General features: G+C 41.6%; 1 protein-coding gene across 1 annotated transcript in view; it reads left to right on the top strand.

Moving 5' to 3' along the window:
* Window positions 1-17078, top strand: part of TAOK1 (TAO kinase 1) — a 161332-nt gene extending 144254 nt beyond the window's left edge. Inside the window, exons 20-21 of the mRNA XM_073565475.1 lie at window positions 1731-1913; window positions 4891-17078. Of these exons, the coding sequence (XP_073421576.1) occupies window positions 1731-1913; window positions 4891-5349 (642 nt within the window). The 3' untranslated portion in view covers window positions 5350-17078. The remainder of the gene's footprint in view (window positions 1-1730; window positions 1914-4890) is intronic.
* Window positions 17079-19333: the final 2255 nt, after the last annotated feature.

Here is a 19333-nt window from a genome sequence, read left to right as displayed (position 1 = left end):
TTAGCTGACATGCTACATCATTTCCACAATGCTGGTACTGTGATACCAAGTGAATTGTTTGCAAGTCACTGAAAAGTATGTTGAATTCAAAGAAATATAACAGAAAAAAGGCCATAATTGCCGATACCTGGTAAAAATATATAATGCAGAATGCAGCGGGCCACCATGATAAAAGGCAGAGGCCGCACAGTTGCACAATTCCAATGAACAACCTTTCACACCTATGATCCAGCGGGAAGGGTTGCTTAGTACCACAAATGTTTCGCTCAGAAAATACAGGAGGAGTTTTTCGGTCTACCCATCCTGTGTGCACAGCTGACATTTCTCCTTCTTGTTTGTTCTCCGGTGTGGGGAGCAGGGTGGCTGCCTCTACTATTGTAACCCTTTATGAACTTCTCTATCACATCATCATTAGAGAACACAGGAACCCTTTCTGAACTTTTTAATCTTCATGTTAGCGCTATTGGCAAATTGGATCATTTGTGTGACCTGACATTCTCTTACCGTATAGATAACACAAGGTGATCCAAGCATGTGTATAGGAGCACATTTTGGTGCCGCTTTTATCCCGTTAATATCTGATCTCTTTTGCATAAAGGGTTCTTCTGTTCTGTCTTCAGGAGCGATCTGCTCCCAATCCTCCCAGCTTCATGCTTGCTGTGAGGTTGGGGTGGTAGGTGCACTCCTGATAAGTGACAGCTCTGACCAGCAGCTTGGGCGCTCTCCTGGGCAGCCAGCAGAGGCAGCTTTGTCTTTACAGCATCAGAGGGGTGCAAGGGCACTGAAACTGTCCAGATCCAGCAAATAACTTGCAAGCGCTGCAATCTTTGCCTTGGAGACTGTTCACCATTGGTAGTCTGCAGAGGTTGCCAGTAAGGCCTGTTTCACACTTCCGTTTTTGTGTCCGCCAAACGGATCCGTTCCCGTTTTTTTGACGGAAACGGATGCCAACGGATCCTTTTTTTAAAAAACGGATCCGTTTTTTTGACGGATCCGCGGTAACCGTAATGGAAGTCTATGGGACAAAAAAAACGGATCCTGCAAAAAATGGCGGATCCGTTTTTTTACGGAAAACAACGGATTTTGACGGATTTGAAAAAACGGAAGTGTGAAACAGGCCTAAGCTAGGTAGCAAGCAATAAACTATAGCAGAAGTCCCTCCATTCTTGAGAACAGAGAGGATTTTCAATAACCTCTAAATTTCAAAGTTGCTTGTTTTTACAAGCATTTTGCAATTTGTGTCCATTTTAAGAAGATGAAAAAACCCCTTTAAGGGCATCGGTAGAATGAATGTTAATAAATATATATTTATTAGCGGTGTCCATGCATTTTTTAAAAAAAAACAACATTTTGTGCTTGTTGTGGAAATTCGTTTTTCATGTATCTGCGATCGCACATCTGATTAGCTTGTATTGAGTATAGGCCGAGTTTACCAGTAAAGCAGGAACAAAACATGCACTACTACTATAGCAGACTAATTCTAGGTGTAGCACAAGTATTTTTCTACCTGTGGTAACTTACCCTGACAGTCCTCTTTAGATTTGCAGGTTATTTTGCCTATATTTTACATTGCTATGCCTCTCTGTATATAAACACGGTTTTCCTACAATTATATAGTTACAATTCCTACCGCCAGAGGAGCAATTATAACTACTGCTGTAATGACTGTGGTTTTCCTTTTTGGATTGCACAGATATGATGTGACGTATATAATTTACCTTTTCTTGCAGCTACGCCTGGATGAGGCTCAGGAAGCAGAGTGCCAGGTTCTGAAGATGCAGCTGCAGCAAGAACTGGAGCTACTAAATGCCTATCAGAGTAAGATTAAGATGCAAGCGGAGGCCCAACATGAGCGAGAGTTACGTGAACTGGAACAAAGGGTTTCCCTCCGTAGAGCCCTTCTCGAGCAGAAAGTAAGTCATTTAATGATGCTGACCTTTGTAAATACTTTGTGCTATACTAATGCAGTGAGTACGGTATGTTGTTTTTATTATTATTATGTTTGTTTGTTTGTTTCACAATGTTACATATTGTCAGGCCAACTTCACAGGTTGCAGATTTGCATGCATAAATCTGCATTGCAATACAATACAGCCAAGTAGAAAAGATTCATCAACTCAGCTCTTAACATTGCGGGTATTTATACTTGTATTACGGATATGCGCCAGATTCTATTACTCATACAGTGCAAAAAAAATCTGCAACAAACATGCAACATGTGAACTTAGCCTGAGATCAAAATACGTCCTTCATATCGGGATTTCGGTCAGCATTTTGCTTCACTATTTCTTATCCATTACTAAGAAATTGAACCTACAGAAAGGAAACCTAATTGAAAGGTTGTTCCTCTTCTTGTATTGAACCTGCTCCCAGTCTTGGCTTACGTGCTGACTAGAATACTGCTGTTATTGTGGCCTCAGGCTCTTGTCAGTCTATTGACTGGCTTCTGCCATAAGGCTATGTACTCACGTATGCAGGAAAAAAGCACATTTTTTTGCGCGATTTTTGTGCGTTTTTTATAGGAGCAGCCTCCTGCTCATAGAATATAGTTAGAAATGCGGATTTTTCCACGAAATTAATGAACATGCTGCGTTTTTTACCGCGATTGGTTTTTTTCTTGGAAAAAACGTATCAATGTGCACAAAAAGTGCAGAATTCATTAAAAAGAATGGGATACTTCTTGTAAGCGTTTTTGTCAGTAAAAACACTTAAACGTGAAAAAAAACGCTTACATGGGTACACAGCCTTACAGCGGAAGATCCTAGATCTATGCTTCAACAGTTTCTAGGAGATCATGGCAGGCACCCCTGACATTAATGTGATGCGCTCAGGGCTGTGGAGTTGGTAAGCCAAACCTTCGACTCGGACTCCTCAATTGTCCTGACTCTATGACTTCGACTCACTGGTAACTACTGAGCATGTACATAAAGTGCAGCACAGATTCATCTCCTCTACGACCCCACAGAACTGGTCACTACTGAGCATGTGCATAAAGTGCAGCACAGATTCATCTCCTCTACATCTCCCCAGCACTGGTCACTACTGAGCATGGACATAAAGTGCAGCACAGATTCATCTCATCTACATCTCCCCAGCACTGGTCACCACTGAGCATGTGCATAAAGTGCAGCACAGATTCATCTCATCTACGACCCCACAGCACTGGTCACTACTGAGCATGTGCATAAAGTGCAGCACAGATTCATCTCCTCTACATCTCCCCAGCACTGGTCACTACTGAGCATATGCATAAAGTGCAGCACAGATTCATCTCCTCTACGACCCCACAGCACTGGTCACTACTGAGCATGTGCATAAAGTGCAGCACAGATTCATCTCATCTACATCTTCCCAGCACTGGTCACCACTGAGCATGTACATAAAGTGCAGCACAGATTCATCTCATCTACATCTCTCCAGCACTGGTCACTACTGAGCATGTACATAAAGTGCAGCACAGATTCATCTCATCTATGACCCCACAGCACTAGTCACTACTGATCATGTACATAAAGTGCAGCACAGATTCATCTCATCTACATCTCCCCAGCACTGGTCACCACTGATCATGTACATAAAGTGCAGCACAGATTCATCTCATCTATGACCCCACAGCACTGGTCACTACTGAGCATGTGCATAAAGTACAGCACAGATTCATCTCATCTACATCTCCCCAGCACTGGTCACCACTGAGCATGTACATAAAGTGCAGCACAGATTCATCTCATCTATGACCCCACAGCACTAGTCACTACTGATCATGTACATAAAGTGCAGCACAGATTCATCTAAACTAAAAGCCGAGATCAGGAACAGAACAGACGTTTATAGGACGTTTCATAACTTCCCAAATTTTTATGAAAAAATTTACATCACACCCTGCATTGTACCAATTTATTATGTATTTTAGGATTCGGTGTCGGTCCACTTTATACTGACTCCACCAAAAAGGACCTCGACTCTCCGACTCCCAACTCCACAGCCCTGGATGTGGTACATTGGAGTTTGTGTGAAGTTTTGGTAGCATTTCATTGCACTATGTATGCGATCAATAATACTAAGCAAAACGAACAATGGATACCCTTACCACAAGTGTGCATATTACTATGCAGGGCTTTATAAAACACCATCTCTGTTAACCTCACCGCTTACAGAGATATAAAATGGCATAACCAAGCCTCAATATTTTGGTTTTACTTCCTAGATGGGAGGAGGAGGGAGGCTCCTGTTGCAGATAGTTGTCTCTCAGACTAACTATTGAGGTGGCTGACTGGGGAAATGACTGCACTCCTAAAACGCACAGAAGATTTCTATATAATTTTCTCAGTATTTAGCTACATTCACATATCAGTGTGTCACATCCTATTGCTGTCGGTTTTTGTTTCTCGGACGGCACACGGATCCATAGAGTTTTGTTGGGCTATACACACATCAGTTTTAAAAACTGGTCGATCACTCTTGTCCTTTAGACTCTGAGCATGTCCTATTATCATCCATTTTGTGGATTAGATTCTTCCAATAAAGTCTACAGGGATCTGCATACAACATATGAAATATGGAAGACAGACTTTGTACTTTTTGAGTTTCATCAGTTTTTAACTGATCTAGTAAGAGTCAATGGATAAGAATAAGTTTAGATAGTCTACCTGCTTGAGTGAAAAAGATGAGCAAAAAATGTAAGAAATTAAAATGACACTTGAGAAAAAAAAATTAGTTTCAATTTGTTTGGATGGATACGCATGGATGTGTGACAGTAGTATTGTTTGCAATATTATCATTTTTCTGAACAATTGATGTGTATGTCTTGGTCTTCCTGTCGTATAAATCTTTAAGGTGTCTGTGTGCTACCTCTAGATAATTTTTTTTTTTTTCTTTTTTTTTTTTCAGATTGAGGAGGAAATGCTGGCTCTTCAGAATGAGAGAACAGAGCGAATACGGAGTCTTTTGGAGCGCCAAGCCCGGGAAATTGAAGCTTTTGACTCTGAAAGCATGAGGCTAGGGTTTAGTAACATGATACTTTCTAATCTCTCCCCCGAGGCGTTCAGCCACAGCTACCCGGGAGCTTCTGGCTGGTCCCACAATCCCACTGGAGGCCCTGGACCTCATTGGGGACACCCCATGGGAGGCCCGCCACAAGCCTGGGGACACCCAATGCAAGGTGGGCCCCAACCATGGGGTCATCCATCAGGGTCTGTAGGTGTCTCACGTGGCAGTACAATGGGGGTCCGCAACAGCCCCCAGGCTCTGAGGCGGACAGCTTCTGGGGGACGGACAGAGCAGGGAATGAGCAGGAGCACAAGTGTTACTTCACAGATATCCAATGGTTCACACATGTCTTATACATAACTGCAAGAAAAAGAAAACTAAACGGCCATTCCTTTTGATCATTCAACACAAACTGCCTACAGATGTCCTCACAGCAGCTTTCTCAATGGTACTGAGCAGCTGCCAAAATAAGGCTTCCTACACATGCTGTATTTTAATCCGTTTGTACAGGGTTACTTGTGTGTGTAATCTACAGTATGATTGCATTGGTTGCTGGGTTTTTTTGTTTTTATTTTATAATCAGGGACATGTTTGAAGGAAAGGAAAAGCAAAGTAAAGCATATGGGTTGTGCTGAAAGTGGGCATCGTTTTACTTCCCAGACTGCGTCGAGTCACCTGAGAAATACATCTGCACTCGGAGCATTCCCCGACTCTCCGTATTCATCACTACACTCCGGCCGGGCTTCTCCCGCTGAAGAGATAAGTGAATCTTCCTCTCTCCAGGGAGTGATCTGTTTTTTTTGACATAATGTGTCAAAAGATTGCAAGGAGCATAGCAGTTATTACTTTTAGGTTTCCTTAACATTTCTTTTTTTTTTTTTTTCTTTTATAAAGTGTCAAATTAGTTTTTAACTAGGCCAAAAAATGTTTAATCTGTTGCTGCTTCTAGGGTATTTTAAAATCTGATTTTTACAGCACTTGCTTACTGATGGCATATCCATTCTTCTGCGGAGACTGTGCGCTCTTTACATCATTCACATTCTGCTACCTTGCACTGGTCTCATGCGTCTCTGTGCTGTATATCGTAATGTGCAGTCGGTCCGGTTTGCTGTGATATGGCACTTGTGCCCGCAGAGGAATAATTTCTGTCTGTAGTTATAGGCCGCTCTATCTTACTTGGTATAATAACATCAGCCATGTTTGCTTCTAGTTTACTCAGCATTTTTTGGTGGCAGCGGTCCCCTAATAGGTGTCAAAGTATCATCAGACCTGAACAGTTCAGGAAGCATGTGACCCGATGTAGCAGAACATGTTGCATATCCTGCTGTGGCCACAGTAATTTTTTTTTTTTCTCTTATCACTTTATGCCATAGTTATATCAGACATACTGCTGAGGAACAACATCCATGCCGCCATGTTAGCAGCTAGCTGTATGTTATTGGTGCCATGCCTCCTGTTCAGCTGTATGTGAGCCAAGTGTGTGTAGTTTTTTTTTTTTTTTATATATTATATTTTCTGTTTAATTTTATCTATTCAGGTGCTATCATTGGTGGCAGTGGTATTGATGTAGTCCTGCTGATCTTTGAGAGTATGTAGTAGTAGCATAAGGTTGGCCATTCACAGTATCTGATGATTTCCTCCTTATGGCAGATGTCGAGAGAAGGATCAAGCATGTTGGATTTCAACATGCCCGATTTTTTTTTTTTTTTTTTTTTTTTTTTTTTTCTAGTGGGCTGTAATCTGTCAGCAGATTGTCTGTCAACAGCTTACCCCCGTTTCCTGATTGAGAACACTTGCAGCTATGCTGAGTGTTGCTATGTATTGGGAGGAATATCTGTCGGCTAAACATCTTTCTGAAGTGTATGGCCACCATTGGGTAGACAGTACAGAAAGTGAAAAGAGGTTCAGTGTGTAGATAAGGTATGTTAGATGGGCTGTGAGAGGACGAGCATGTAACATGCATTCTCCTTAATGTATTCTTTCTTTTCTCTTTCCTTCCTTTCTCTTCTTTAGTTTTACTTTCTTTCCTTTCTTTCTCCCCAAAAATGACTGACCCTGAACCCTGAAGTGTAAACAAACTCTTTTCCGGGTCCTGATGTGTAATGTTCCTAGGTATGACTCGCTATTTCCATGTTACACATAACACACTTAAGTATTTTAGCTTTTCCATGTTCCTTCTACGAGCCGGATATAGGAGATATCAAAGTTCAGAACGTGTTGTTCTATTTTAATTTAATGTTTTGTATTCTCGCCTCGAAACCCAAGCATTTATCACACGATAGATCATTTTAATATTAAGTGTGTAATTTGTTATATTGGGAAAATGAGTTCATATTGCTCACATGCAAAGTGAAATATTAACTGTCCTCTCCTGACAAGCTTTTTAGTAAATACTTCTCCGTGAAAGGGCAATGCTAAATCTTCTTTTTGCGTAATGGAGGCTTGCCATTCCTCAGTTATTACTCATAGAGAATTGGCCATTCTGACACTTGTTTTATGCGGGAAACAAGTCACTATAGTACTTAATGGTGGACATCGCCTTGTTACAATGGCAGACACCTGTCCTAGAATATTAGGAACGGTGCTTGTGAGCATGTGCAGTGGGAAGCTTCGCCTCTGTGACCTGAAGACGACCTATACCATGCACGGTCGAGTGTCTCCAGGTCACAGCAGCGGAGCTTCCCACTGCACATGCTCACAAGCACCAGTCCTGTAAACCTACTAGGAGACGGCTGTCTAACAAGATAGCGGACATTTTACTGTACTAAAGTGATTTGATGATTAAAGATATTTTTAGAAATACATTGACATATTTATTTTTTTTTAATCCCATACTAAAAAATCATCTACAGAAAATTTGTTTGTGTAATCTTACTTAATTTTTTTTTTTTAAAAATTATCCTATTTTATTATTTTAAAAGAATTTAATGAAATCTATCCCGAACAGTTGGAAGTTTCATCTGATGCGCTTTTGACACTTGTGAGGGAAATGACCTTCTCAAAACACTTTGTTTTAGCTGAAAGTCTAGGCCTTTGTACTTTAGACCTTAACGTTAACATGGTAAATATTTAGTGACTAGAAATTCAGAGGGCTGGCGTAAGCTAGTCACTGTGTACGTAGATGTGCGAGCTTGTACAAGGGTAAATTACCCATCACATGGGTTCTCGCTACTGGGGTGAGAGTGACAACAAAGGTCCTTACATCGCAGACCACCAAACCTAGGGTTCATTCTCATTATAAATACTTTGTCGTCACAGACACTTTCCTTCCCATCTTGCGTTTTGATCATTTAAAGGACAATCTTTAACAATTCATGTTCTCTTTTTCTCTTTTCTGGCAAAATGATAGAGGTGCTGGCTGTCTGCCACCACCAATCTATGTGTTATCTGCTGACTCCACATAATTGGAATATCCCTTTAATATAAAGCAAATTCTGAACTTTTTTTTTTAAACTCTTTGCACTACATTTTTTATCAGACATTAAAAACTTTTAAGCGCTTTCGTTTGTTGGCAGCCCCTTGTGTAGATCCAGCGATAACACTAAATGACTTGATCGTCTCTCTTAAAAATAATTGGTATTATTATGTAGAATTCTTACTTAAATAGCAATAGCACCTCTCGCCCTGCAGGACCTGGCATGTCTGTACATAACGTGACACCCCATTGAGCTGCTGTAAATTCCCCCATCAGAGTACACCTAGCACCCGGACTCTCTGTAACCAAGTCCTGATCAGAGAACCTCTCTAGCAAAAAATCAACATTTATAACTGGGTTTGTGGGTAGATTTGGAATTGATCTTGTTGCAGAATAATTTGCAAGTAACCAGAAAAAGTGGGACACGTAGGAGATCATTAGGTTTACAGGCTATTTATTCTGAAATGTTCCGATCCTTCCCAGTATTCCTGTCCTGGCAGCAATTAATGACCGCATTAGTTAGTATTATTTTAACTACACCTTTTTTCTTTCTAAAAAATTTTGGAGCATATCCGTGCAGTTGGCTATATGCATTACTATATCATGGTCTGTTGCGATCAACAGTGGTTTTGGCCTCTGCTATCTCCTGGCCTTCCCATACATGTGCTTGTTCGATTCGGTCAAGCATGTATTTGTTTTCAAAGGGGAGAAGGGAGTAAGTCAGTGCCTGATTCTTCCGGTGGTGATTAATCTCTCATGGAAATTAACATGTCTGGTCAAGAGGCCCCCCCCCCAGGCATATTAAATGGTCGCCTTGTGCCCCTAAAAATATGTGGGTTCTGCCAACATTAATCTAATGTGTACGTGGAGCTTGTAAATGATAGTCCTAAAAAATAGTATGTGTGCGAGTACAAGAAGTGGAAGAATTAACTGGCAGAGCTGCGGTCGATCGGCCAGGTAAGAAATCTGTGACCGTCGAAAGGGATGCCATCGAATCTTTTTACCTACCGGCATTCACGGCTCTTCTTTTGATTAGCTGGGGTGGTGTGATGTCATGTGTGCATCAGTCCTGCTAATCCAAAAAAAAACTGTGGATGCCAGGCGGTAAGGTGGTTCAAAGAGCTCCCGTCAAGCAGTCATAATTACTTGTCCTTGGCTCATGGACCAGAGTCTTGCAAATCGACTCTCCCATCTCTAGAGTGGACCTTACAATGATCTTGACTCGAACCACCTCAGCCTCCTGGACAGCTAACATTTTGCACATTGAATTTAAATACCATAAGTGTCTTTGGACACTGAGCACTTCAGTTTGATATGGTAGTCAGCTCATTGCCTACATTCAAGATTATTAATGCGGACATATTAAATTAATCTTGCCCTTTTCCTACCCTTCACCTATTTTCCCAGATTAGTAGTATGTATTATAAATTGCACATTTATTAGATTTTTACTTGATTTTATTTTAAGGCTTTCACAATGTTTTATTTATTTCAGTGTAGCAAGAAATTACCAAAAAAGTTCCCATCTTTTCATTCTTATTTGAACTTCAGGGGGTCCCCTCCAAACTGTTTGTGCCTTCAACAAAATCTCATGACTTAGAAAGTCATATAAAAAACACAGAACTTGAGAAATCGGAATGTGTTGTACGATTTTTTTTTTTTATCTTAAACCTTTAGCTGCCAAACAATATTAGGTTGCATTAATGCATTACCACAGGCCACTCTTTTACACCTTAGACTTTTCCGCTTGCTATTGATTTCACCCAGTAAAAAAAACAGATTTGTCCACTTTGTAAAATTATGGCCCGTGTGAATCCACACACAGATGCCTAGATAGTTACACAAAGGGTTTTTATGTATTCACTTGCTTGCTCCTAATGAGCTTTTTAGTTGATAATTTTTATGGTTTTAGGCTGTGTGCCCACGTTGCGTTTTTGTAAGCGTTTCCGCAGCATTTGTGCCGGCTCAGACGCTGCAGAAATGCTTACAAGATGCTTCTAATTCATTTGCATGCTATTTTGGCTTTTTGTGCCAATGCATGCGTTTTTAACCGCTCAGGAATCGCTTAGCGGCTAAAAACGCAGCATGCACATTATTTTCTGCATAGCTGAGCGTTTTTAGCCATCCCCAATGTTCCCAGAAATCGCGTGTGAAGAAACGTGCGTCTTTTTCCGCGCGTTTTCTGGGAAAGGGGATCCTTTTCCTGAGCGTTTAAAAACACTAGCGTGGGCACATAGCCTATTACTTTGCTTTTTTTTGATTTGCTGCTTTTTATTGACTGGGAGTGTGCTTTGCAAAAAGCTTTGTTACATCCAACATTCTCGGGGCAAAATATGTATCTTCTATTGGTCAATAAAGGTGTTGTCCACTTTTCACCCAAAAATACTGTCAGAGCTGAGGAGTAGAAGAGTGAGATGGAGAATAGGGCTGGCTTAGCTATTGGAATAAGCAGCCAGCCAGCTCCATTTTATATAGTAAACTGGCAACACCTATCTGTGCTGAGCACAGAGCCAAAAGTGTGTTTTGAACACATCTAAGGGTATGTGCCGACGATCCGGAAGTGGCATCACTTTGGACGCAGAGCATGTTCGCTGCTTCCGAAGCGCTACCGTCAGTTGAACGCAGGTGAATCCACATGTGTTCACTGTACCATGCAGATTCACTACATCCAATACATGGTATGGGTGAGATATCTCTTGACATGCTGCAGTCTAGAGACGCGCTGCATGTCCATCTCCATGGGTTATCTGCAGGCGTCTGTGGACGCATAGTAGACATGGGATTTCTTGAAGTCTCATCCACTATGCTGTAACATCCGGACGCTGCACAAGTATGCTGCGTCCAACCTGCAACATTTACTGGTCGTCTGCACATACCCCAACGGAATTGGACAACTGAAAAAAAATGCCATTTTGACGTATACTTGTACCATGTGTGCTGAATGTTTTAGCAATTCTCATACGCTGTCATTCTAAAATGCTTTTTGGAGCAGGATGATTGACTTTACATCAGTGTCGTGGAAGGTTAACATCTCCCGTGATTGACTATATACCTGAGGTCAAGGGGGAAACCTACACTGCAGCCTGTCTGTGGTCAGAAAAGGGCAATGGGTGCAGAATTTTGGAAATGCAGAACCCTAAGTGAAGATGCTCTTCCTACTCTGGTTCTACAATGACCATTTTGCCTTATGATTATGCTTTAGAGAATTGTAAATATTCATACGTGTGATACTTGTATAGTCAAGAGTTGATTTTACTTGTACAATATATTGGTTGTCAGGGAATTTCGGAATTTTTTTGGTCTTCCCAGTGAAGAAAATTTGATTAAAAATACTTGTATGGATTTTACCTCTTCCATTGGGGAAACTCTTTTGGAGTGTTAATTTTTGTAGCTCAATTTCCTTTTATTTCTCTAGTAATGATGGTTGCCATTGTAGAGATGAAACAGTGTGTGAACCTTGAGGATCTTGGTGCTTCCTTCCATATTGTGGACTCTTTCCACCAAATTCGTGTAATGACATCAATATTAGTTACATTGAGCGACTTTCGCGCTGTGGTGTAGTCACCACTGTTTTCCTTTTTGGCTCGTTGAAGCAGCATTTATAGGCATACATGAAGGAAGATCGGACTGTGAATCTTATACTGTGCACATTCTGTCATTGGAAACCACAATGAGAAATCCCGCTGCAGGGGGTAGAAAGAAATCATTTGCCAACCGCCAAAATGAGTCCTACCACCAGACGGCATTGCACGATATTATGCTACCTTTGGATGATGTGCCAATTTAGATCCAGCCTGTGCTTCCAAATGTGTTCCGGGTTGGAGGGATGATTAGATTGAATGCAGTTTTTGCAATGACTCGGCTTGTTGATGATGATGATAATGCACTTTTTAATTCTCTAGTTTGACAGGAGTTAGTACTTGCATTCAAAACTAGGAACCAAGCCATGTGTGAAAATATATGGACATCTTGCATTGAGTAGACACCGTTGTATGCGTTGATGGAGTGCGCACATGTGAATGTTTGTGAAGCAAATTGAGAAACATTCCTGTTCTCTTCATGCCATTCGGCACTTGCCAACCTCGTACGGGCGGTCAGGTTTATTGCAAGGCCAAGTAATCGATTCGCGTGGGATACATACTGCTCCCTTCTATCTTGTTCCTTTTCATCTAGCTGCCATAATGTATGATTTTTAAATTCTTGTGCTCCTGATGAAGTACCATTCCTAGTGCATCTTATCTGAAAATTATTTTTAAATTGTGCAAGTCCACTCTTAATCCTCCTGGAAATGTATGAGTAAACGGGAAAATGATAGTGATCGTTGCTCCTGTCAATGAGAAATTGTCCCTACAAGGACTGACGCTGTCTTAAAGTATCAATATGCAGGGCAAATTCCAGGAGGAATTAAATAGGGACATTGCAATGTTGAATCTGGAAAAAAAAAGTGCTTCATTTCATGGGAAATGCAAGTGACCACTCCTTTCTAACACCTACTCTTAAAGGGGTATTTTCATCTCCAAGATCCTATTCCAGTATGTAGTAGGTGTAATAATAGCAAATACCTCCAATTAGAAATGGAGAGTAGAAATGAGCGACTTTGCCTATTTTAGGGTCGAGTCGGGTTTCATGAAACCCGACTTTCTCAAAAGTCGAGTTGAACGAAATCGGCCGACTATCGGGAAAAGTCAGAGGTCCGACTGAAACACGAAACCCAATGCAAGTCTCTCTCTCTATCCCCGGACGCTGCACATGCCATCTCGTTGCCCACCGTGTACGTCCTTGCTCATTGGCTGAAAAAAAGTCACGTGCAACCATTCTGGGAAATCCGACTTTGGCGCTTGTTTTGCCGACCGCATGGCCGACTTCACGCTGTGGTCTGGTTTCGGTCGGCAAAACCCAACTTTGGTATAAGTCAGCGACTTATGAATCTGGCCGACCTGTTTCGCTCAACTCTAATGGAGAGTAGTTGTTCTGATTCACTATGTCACTTACCCTATCTGCAGACATTGCAGTAGCTTAAATATCCATGGTTACGACCACTCCTTGTGATCGTTAACTAGTTGCTAGTGGTCGTAACCATGGATTCCTAAGCTACTGCAATGCCCTGCACATGGGATAAGTAATATAGCTTATCTGGAGAACTATACTACATTTCTAATTGGAGGTATTTGCTAATATTATTATTATACCTACTACATATTGGGATAGGATCTTAGAGATGGGAATACCCCTTGAAGAATGTTGGCTGTCCATTAGCTAGCGAGGACTGCAGACTAGCGAGTATGACGTGCTGTGATGATTAGGAGACTAATGCGAAAATGAGGGTTTATGAGACGTGGATTGTATTTGAAAGGCCTTTTTTATACTTGTTTTTAGTACCACACTTTTTTCTTTTTCCTTTTTTTTTTTTTTTCTTGTCTATCACCAGTTTCGCAGCGGGGACTGATTCTTCCTGCTAATTTGAGAAAGGTGATAGGGCAGCAAAGACACTGGTGTAAATAATCTACATTAAAAAATATTTAGTGCATATTACACAAAGATATATTGACTTAATAAATTGTAAATGCTAGAGCATTTTATTAACACTTAGGTTGCTAAACAAAAAAAAAGTTCTATTTATGAGATCCCAGCGCCCATTTCAGCCAGCCGATGAACTAAAAGAAAATTAGAAAAAAAAAACAAATGATTGAAGGGCTTGTCAAGTCTGTGCTGTGTTACCAAGCTTATGAAGAGTTTCTATTAAAAGCTGAGGTGGGGAAAGGGTAGGTTTGTGTATATTGTACATTTTCTAATAGCTTGCTTGTATTGTGTAGGGCAACATAAAGGTTGGCTGAGAGGACTTAGGACTCCGACTTGTCTAACAATTCTATTAACACAAATTTTAACACTCTACTGAATGAAACCTCCGTCAGACACCTTTTTATATCCTTCACGTGATCTTGAGTAATTATATCCAGACGGCTGGCAGATGTTTGGGGCATACATTGCAGCAAGCTTCTGATGCACTCACTAAAGCGCCAGGACCATATCATCGTCGTCATCGTACTAGATGAAGAAAAATCCTCTTTACTACTCTACACTTTGAGAATTCAAATGCAACTACTGCTAGGTTCCCTGGTCCCAAATGTGCCAATCGTAGTCATTGCTGACCACCGTACGCCTTCATTGGGTTACACTGAACCTGTTGCCATATTTGTGCTGCCCGAACCACTGGCAGAATGAATGCGACAACAGATGTATTATTGCAGCCATGTTTGTTTTACTCTGAAATATCGCAACATTTCAGAGTTGGAAGTTTTAAAAGCCGTCTAGGGACCAGGCGCCCTGCTGCCCTAAAAAGATCACTTAATCCATGAATGTGTGTGTATACGGAAAAGCCTGTCAGTCTGGGGGTAGGAATGGAAGGGACCAGCCTCGAACCAGTCATCAAAGACAACCCAGTCCCCAGACAGCTTTTTATAATGTTTTTTTCTGAATCACTGCAGTGTTTGAGCGTAAAACATACATGGCTGCAATAACGCAGCTAATGTCCTATTCATTCTATCCAAAGTTCAGGCAGCATGAATCGACTGGTTCTGCTTAAACAAACCACAAGGTTCTGATATTCTCGGGGTCGAGCCTAAGAATTGGAAAGAATATGTAACAACTTTTCCTTATGTTTCAATCATCTCTGGGTTTTCACTGTCATAATTTTGGAAAATCTTGCCAAAAAAAGAAATTGGCTAGCCTTAGAGATTAGCAAAATATTCACCATCAAGATACATTGGAGGAATCAATTTGCCAAGGTTAAGATTTCTACTTTCTGAATGTAATTGATTCTACCAAATCTGGTGGACATTGAAGAAAACGTCTCACTGAATGATAGCAAGCCGTTCCCCTTTAATTTTTAGTAGCTCAACGCCATCTTTTTTTTTTTTTTGTTGGGCACACAGTAACGTGTCCCATGGGCGCTGCTCCTTTAGCCTTGCACCACTTTGCAATGTATACCCGATCCCTCTGTCAGCAGCCTAGTGAAGAGCCAACCACTGAATTGTATTCTGTTGGTCATGATACTGATATCTTGTTACGTTTCCGGCTCCCGGCATGTTTCTGAATTTTTATTTGCACATTTATTTGTAGTTACAAGAATATATATTTTTTAAGCTGAAATCTTTCTTCACTTTACTCTGTACACTCCCACTGTTTGCAACATCTGGATAACGGAAAATAGACACAAATATTGTTTCCCCTTCCCCCGTACTTTAGTGAAGACACATGGCGGAGAATGTCTTTAATTTAGGGAGATTCTGAATGCACACCCGCAGATACCTGGGCACGATGCTGCCAAGAGAAGCCTTACAGGCATTTATAAAACAGACTTTCACAAAAGTGCTAAATTCCTGAGATTGTTACCTCTTTACAGTGCGCAGTAGCTGTGGCTTGCTCGGTATACAGATTGTAGTCATACTTGCCATCCAGCGCTTGGGCACATGCCGGTGCTTTATTTTTTTCCCGCAGTCATAACTACATTTTAGTAAATATTGGATCTGTTGTAAGACACTAGAACACTGGCTTGTGTACCACGTCACAGCCATTGTTGAGGCTGGTGATCTCAGTTTGGCAGAGAGTTTGATGTATTGGCATGCAGGTATATTCAGCCCACACAGTTACATATGGTTGAGCGCTGGTGCCATGTACCCACTGGGCATTGTACAAAGCCTTATCAATTAATTCTCACTGCACTTACGTCTGTAGGGTAAGCGGTGATTTTTCAGCAGTTAGCAATTGAAGATCCTGTATCTGTATATAGAGATGATTAGCCGTCACCACTGGATGCTGTGTAGAACAAGAATGGAAGATGCCACATAGGACTGGGGGTGCATTGTATACAATATCCAGCCTGGGTTTTAACCTCACAACTTGAGCTTGCTCACTGCATGATTCACTTTGCCCCTCGATAATCCGAATCCTCGATGCCGTGCCTTATTGCCTCTCTGCATAGCAAAAAGTTCTATCAAGGCCACGATTGTAACCACCAGTCATGTCACCAGAGTTTCCCTTCAGGGTATAAATACAGTTCTATTTTTCTATTTTCCAATATGGTGTAAGCCAATCCGTTGGCACCGCTAAGGTTGTTGCATGCGGGTAGCACTTTAGCCTTCGGAGTTCCCTTCATGTGCGAGCAGAGATGCCCCCTGCTGAGTCACTCATGTTTTAGCACTGCTTTTTAAATCCTTTTATACATTGTCATTTTATCAGTATGAATAGAATGGATTTATATGCATCCCCTCATAAGAATATTGTTTTGTTTTTTTTATTTGTTTTGTTTTTCATTAGTTGTAGCTTCCTATAAGAGATCAGCACAAATCTCACACACATTTGCATATTTTATGGTCTAAGTTCCTGCGGGTGTGCATTTTCTCTGCAGTGTAGTGTTCCCACACTGCTGCCTCTTGGGGTCTTGTACAGTGAGGTCTCTTGTACAGTGTAATGTCAGTATTCTGGTATTCCTCTGGTTTCACAATATATTATATAACCTGTATTAATTGTATAGATTGTGCATTTAAAGCTGTTACCAAGTTTGTCAGAAAAGGAGAGAGATTAAATCCTATGTAATATTTTGTTTGTAATTATCCTTTGTATCATAGCAAAGGAAATGTTTAAAAAATCAACTGTAATAAAGTAATTTTAGTACACATTGAGTGTGGTTCTTTGCTACATTTGGGCGTTTCTTTCTACGATTCAGTATAAGCAGGCAGTAGAGTGGCTAAATGTATAGAGCAAGTACAGTTGTGCTCAAAAGAATTTTTGCCGCCTTGACCTTTTTTCAGAGAATATGAATAACACCAGAACTTTTTCACCACTCACGGTTAGTGGTTGGGCGAAGCCATTTATTGTCACTACCATGTTTTTTGCTTTTTAAATCGTAATGACTGCCCAAAATAACATCCAAAAAGCAAAAATTCTGCTGGGGTATGTAAACTTTTGAGCACAAGTGTATGTGTTTAAATAACACCTGTAACAGGTGTCATAGATACCTCTGCAGACATTTACGCTTTAAACAACAACAAAAAAAGGTCTGGTCTCTTCCTGCGCTCAGGTAAACGCGCTCACCAGAAAAGGAGAGCCTTTCCTTTGCTGCCTGACACAGCGATACTAGCCCTGGCCCCTTCTCGGCGCTCCTGTTTTATATTGTGCATGGAAGACCGGGACAAGTTGCATTGAAAAAGGGGATGTGTCATGTAGGAAGGGAGGAACTCTGGCCAATTAAAACTTCCCCATCAGACTGATGAGAGCTCACTGGACTGGCTGGTGTCTGTCCTGCACAGTGTGCCCCAATGCTGAGTGTTGATATACTGAGGGATCCTGAAGGCACAGCACATGAACAGAAGATTGGAGGATGCACAGCGCTTACAATGTGCTGTTTATCTTCCACTGTCCTCTTCTTACTACAGGAACCTCAGCATCTTTGGGTCAAAGAGAAGAGGGGGGGGCTCACGGCACGGGACAGCGGACAATACAGAACCAGTCAGCTGTTCTGTCTGCTGTGTCCTCTCAACAGATCTCTGCAGCTTTTTGTTAGCCGCTCTCATCTTCACAGCTCTTCTGGGAGAGTATACTACATGTAGGATCTGCCAAGTAGGGAAACTGCAGGAGCTGCCTATTATTGACATGCACTACTCCAGTGTTGTACGCAGACCAGACTGGTGCATGCTGCAATCCGTGTGAAAAATCGTGCAGAGGACACACTGGTTATTATTGGACCTATCTAAGTGCGACCTTCTTCTCAGTGGCTTCTGATTAGGGTATACACCAGGAAACATAGATACAAACATTACACAGCCACGCCAACGGTTGCCATACAGTGGCTTTTGTCACCCATTATAAAAAAGTAAATATTTAATGCTCGTGTCTTTCACTGGATACCGTTGTGTGCCGTCTACTGGACTATGGTATACTTTGTGGTATACGATAAGATGCCAAACTGAACGAGCTTTAAATGTATCTTGTATGACAGCTATGTTTTAGTTCAGTCTGGTTTCCATGTGCTAAACAGCACACTGATCCAATAGTAACCACTGTGCCCGTGTGTCCATGTGAAAAGCATTGCAGAAAGCACTGGTCAGTCCCCCTTATGGAGCTATGGACTAGTGCATGTCACGAACAGGCAGCTCCTGGTGGAAAATCCAGCGTATTACGTTACTAGCTACTGGCATTGTGAATGAGAGTGTTCAAAATATTACCTACATGCTATGGGGAAAATAAGTAGCGGAAATTGGCCAGCACACTGTGGATTTGTCATCGCATGTCAATTTGTGCTCTGTATTTCTGCAGTAGGGCTACCTGTGTGAGCATGAGGCCATTTTGGAGCCTGCCTCTGAAATATGAAAAGCATGCTGGCTCCCTGCAATACACAGGAGTTGGAGGAGTGTGGACATCGCTGTGTGCAGCACGTAGAGCCCCCTGATACTACTATAGTACTGGACAATCATCTCGCACTTCTTTAAAGGGAACCGGTCATGTCATTTTTAGCAACTAAACTTTCCCCAGTGTGTTAGTGATGCAATGTGCATCACTAACACGTTTTCAACCAAAACTGCGGTGAAGTAATCTCCAAAAATCACTTTGTATAGTTATGTAGTACTTTCTCTTTCAGTCATAGGGGTGTCGCTTAATTTTCTTTGTCACAAGCTCGTCATACTGTGGACACCCACACACTGATGTTCTGGGGTGCGCTGACGTCACAGAATCTGCTCTAAATTCCCGATCGTGATGAATGGCTCCCCGTACAGAGCTGCTAGACAGAGAGAGCCATTAAAGCAGATTTCCGTGATGTCGGCGTACCCCTGATCATCAGTCAATGGCTGCTCCCTTTCCCCCAGTCCTGCATGCTCGGTGCCTCAGGGTGATCCTCGACTCTGCCCTCTCTTTCAAGCCACATATCCAAGCC

This window comes from Dendrobates tinctorius, unplaced genomic scaffold, assembly GCF_039654945.1.
Source record: "Dendrobates tinctorius isolate UK_male_01 unplaced genomic scaffold, ASM3965494v1 ptg000016l, whole genome shotgun sequence".
In the NCBI taxonomy this organism is placed as follows: domain Eukaryota; kingdom Metazoa; phylum Chordata; class Amphibia; order Anura; family Dendrobatidae; genus Dendrobates; species Dendrobates tinctorius.
The sequence above is the reverse complement of the archived record's forward strand: the minus strand, read 5'-3'. Positions and strand labels throughout refer to the sequence as shown.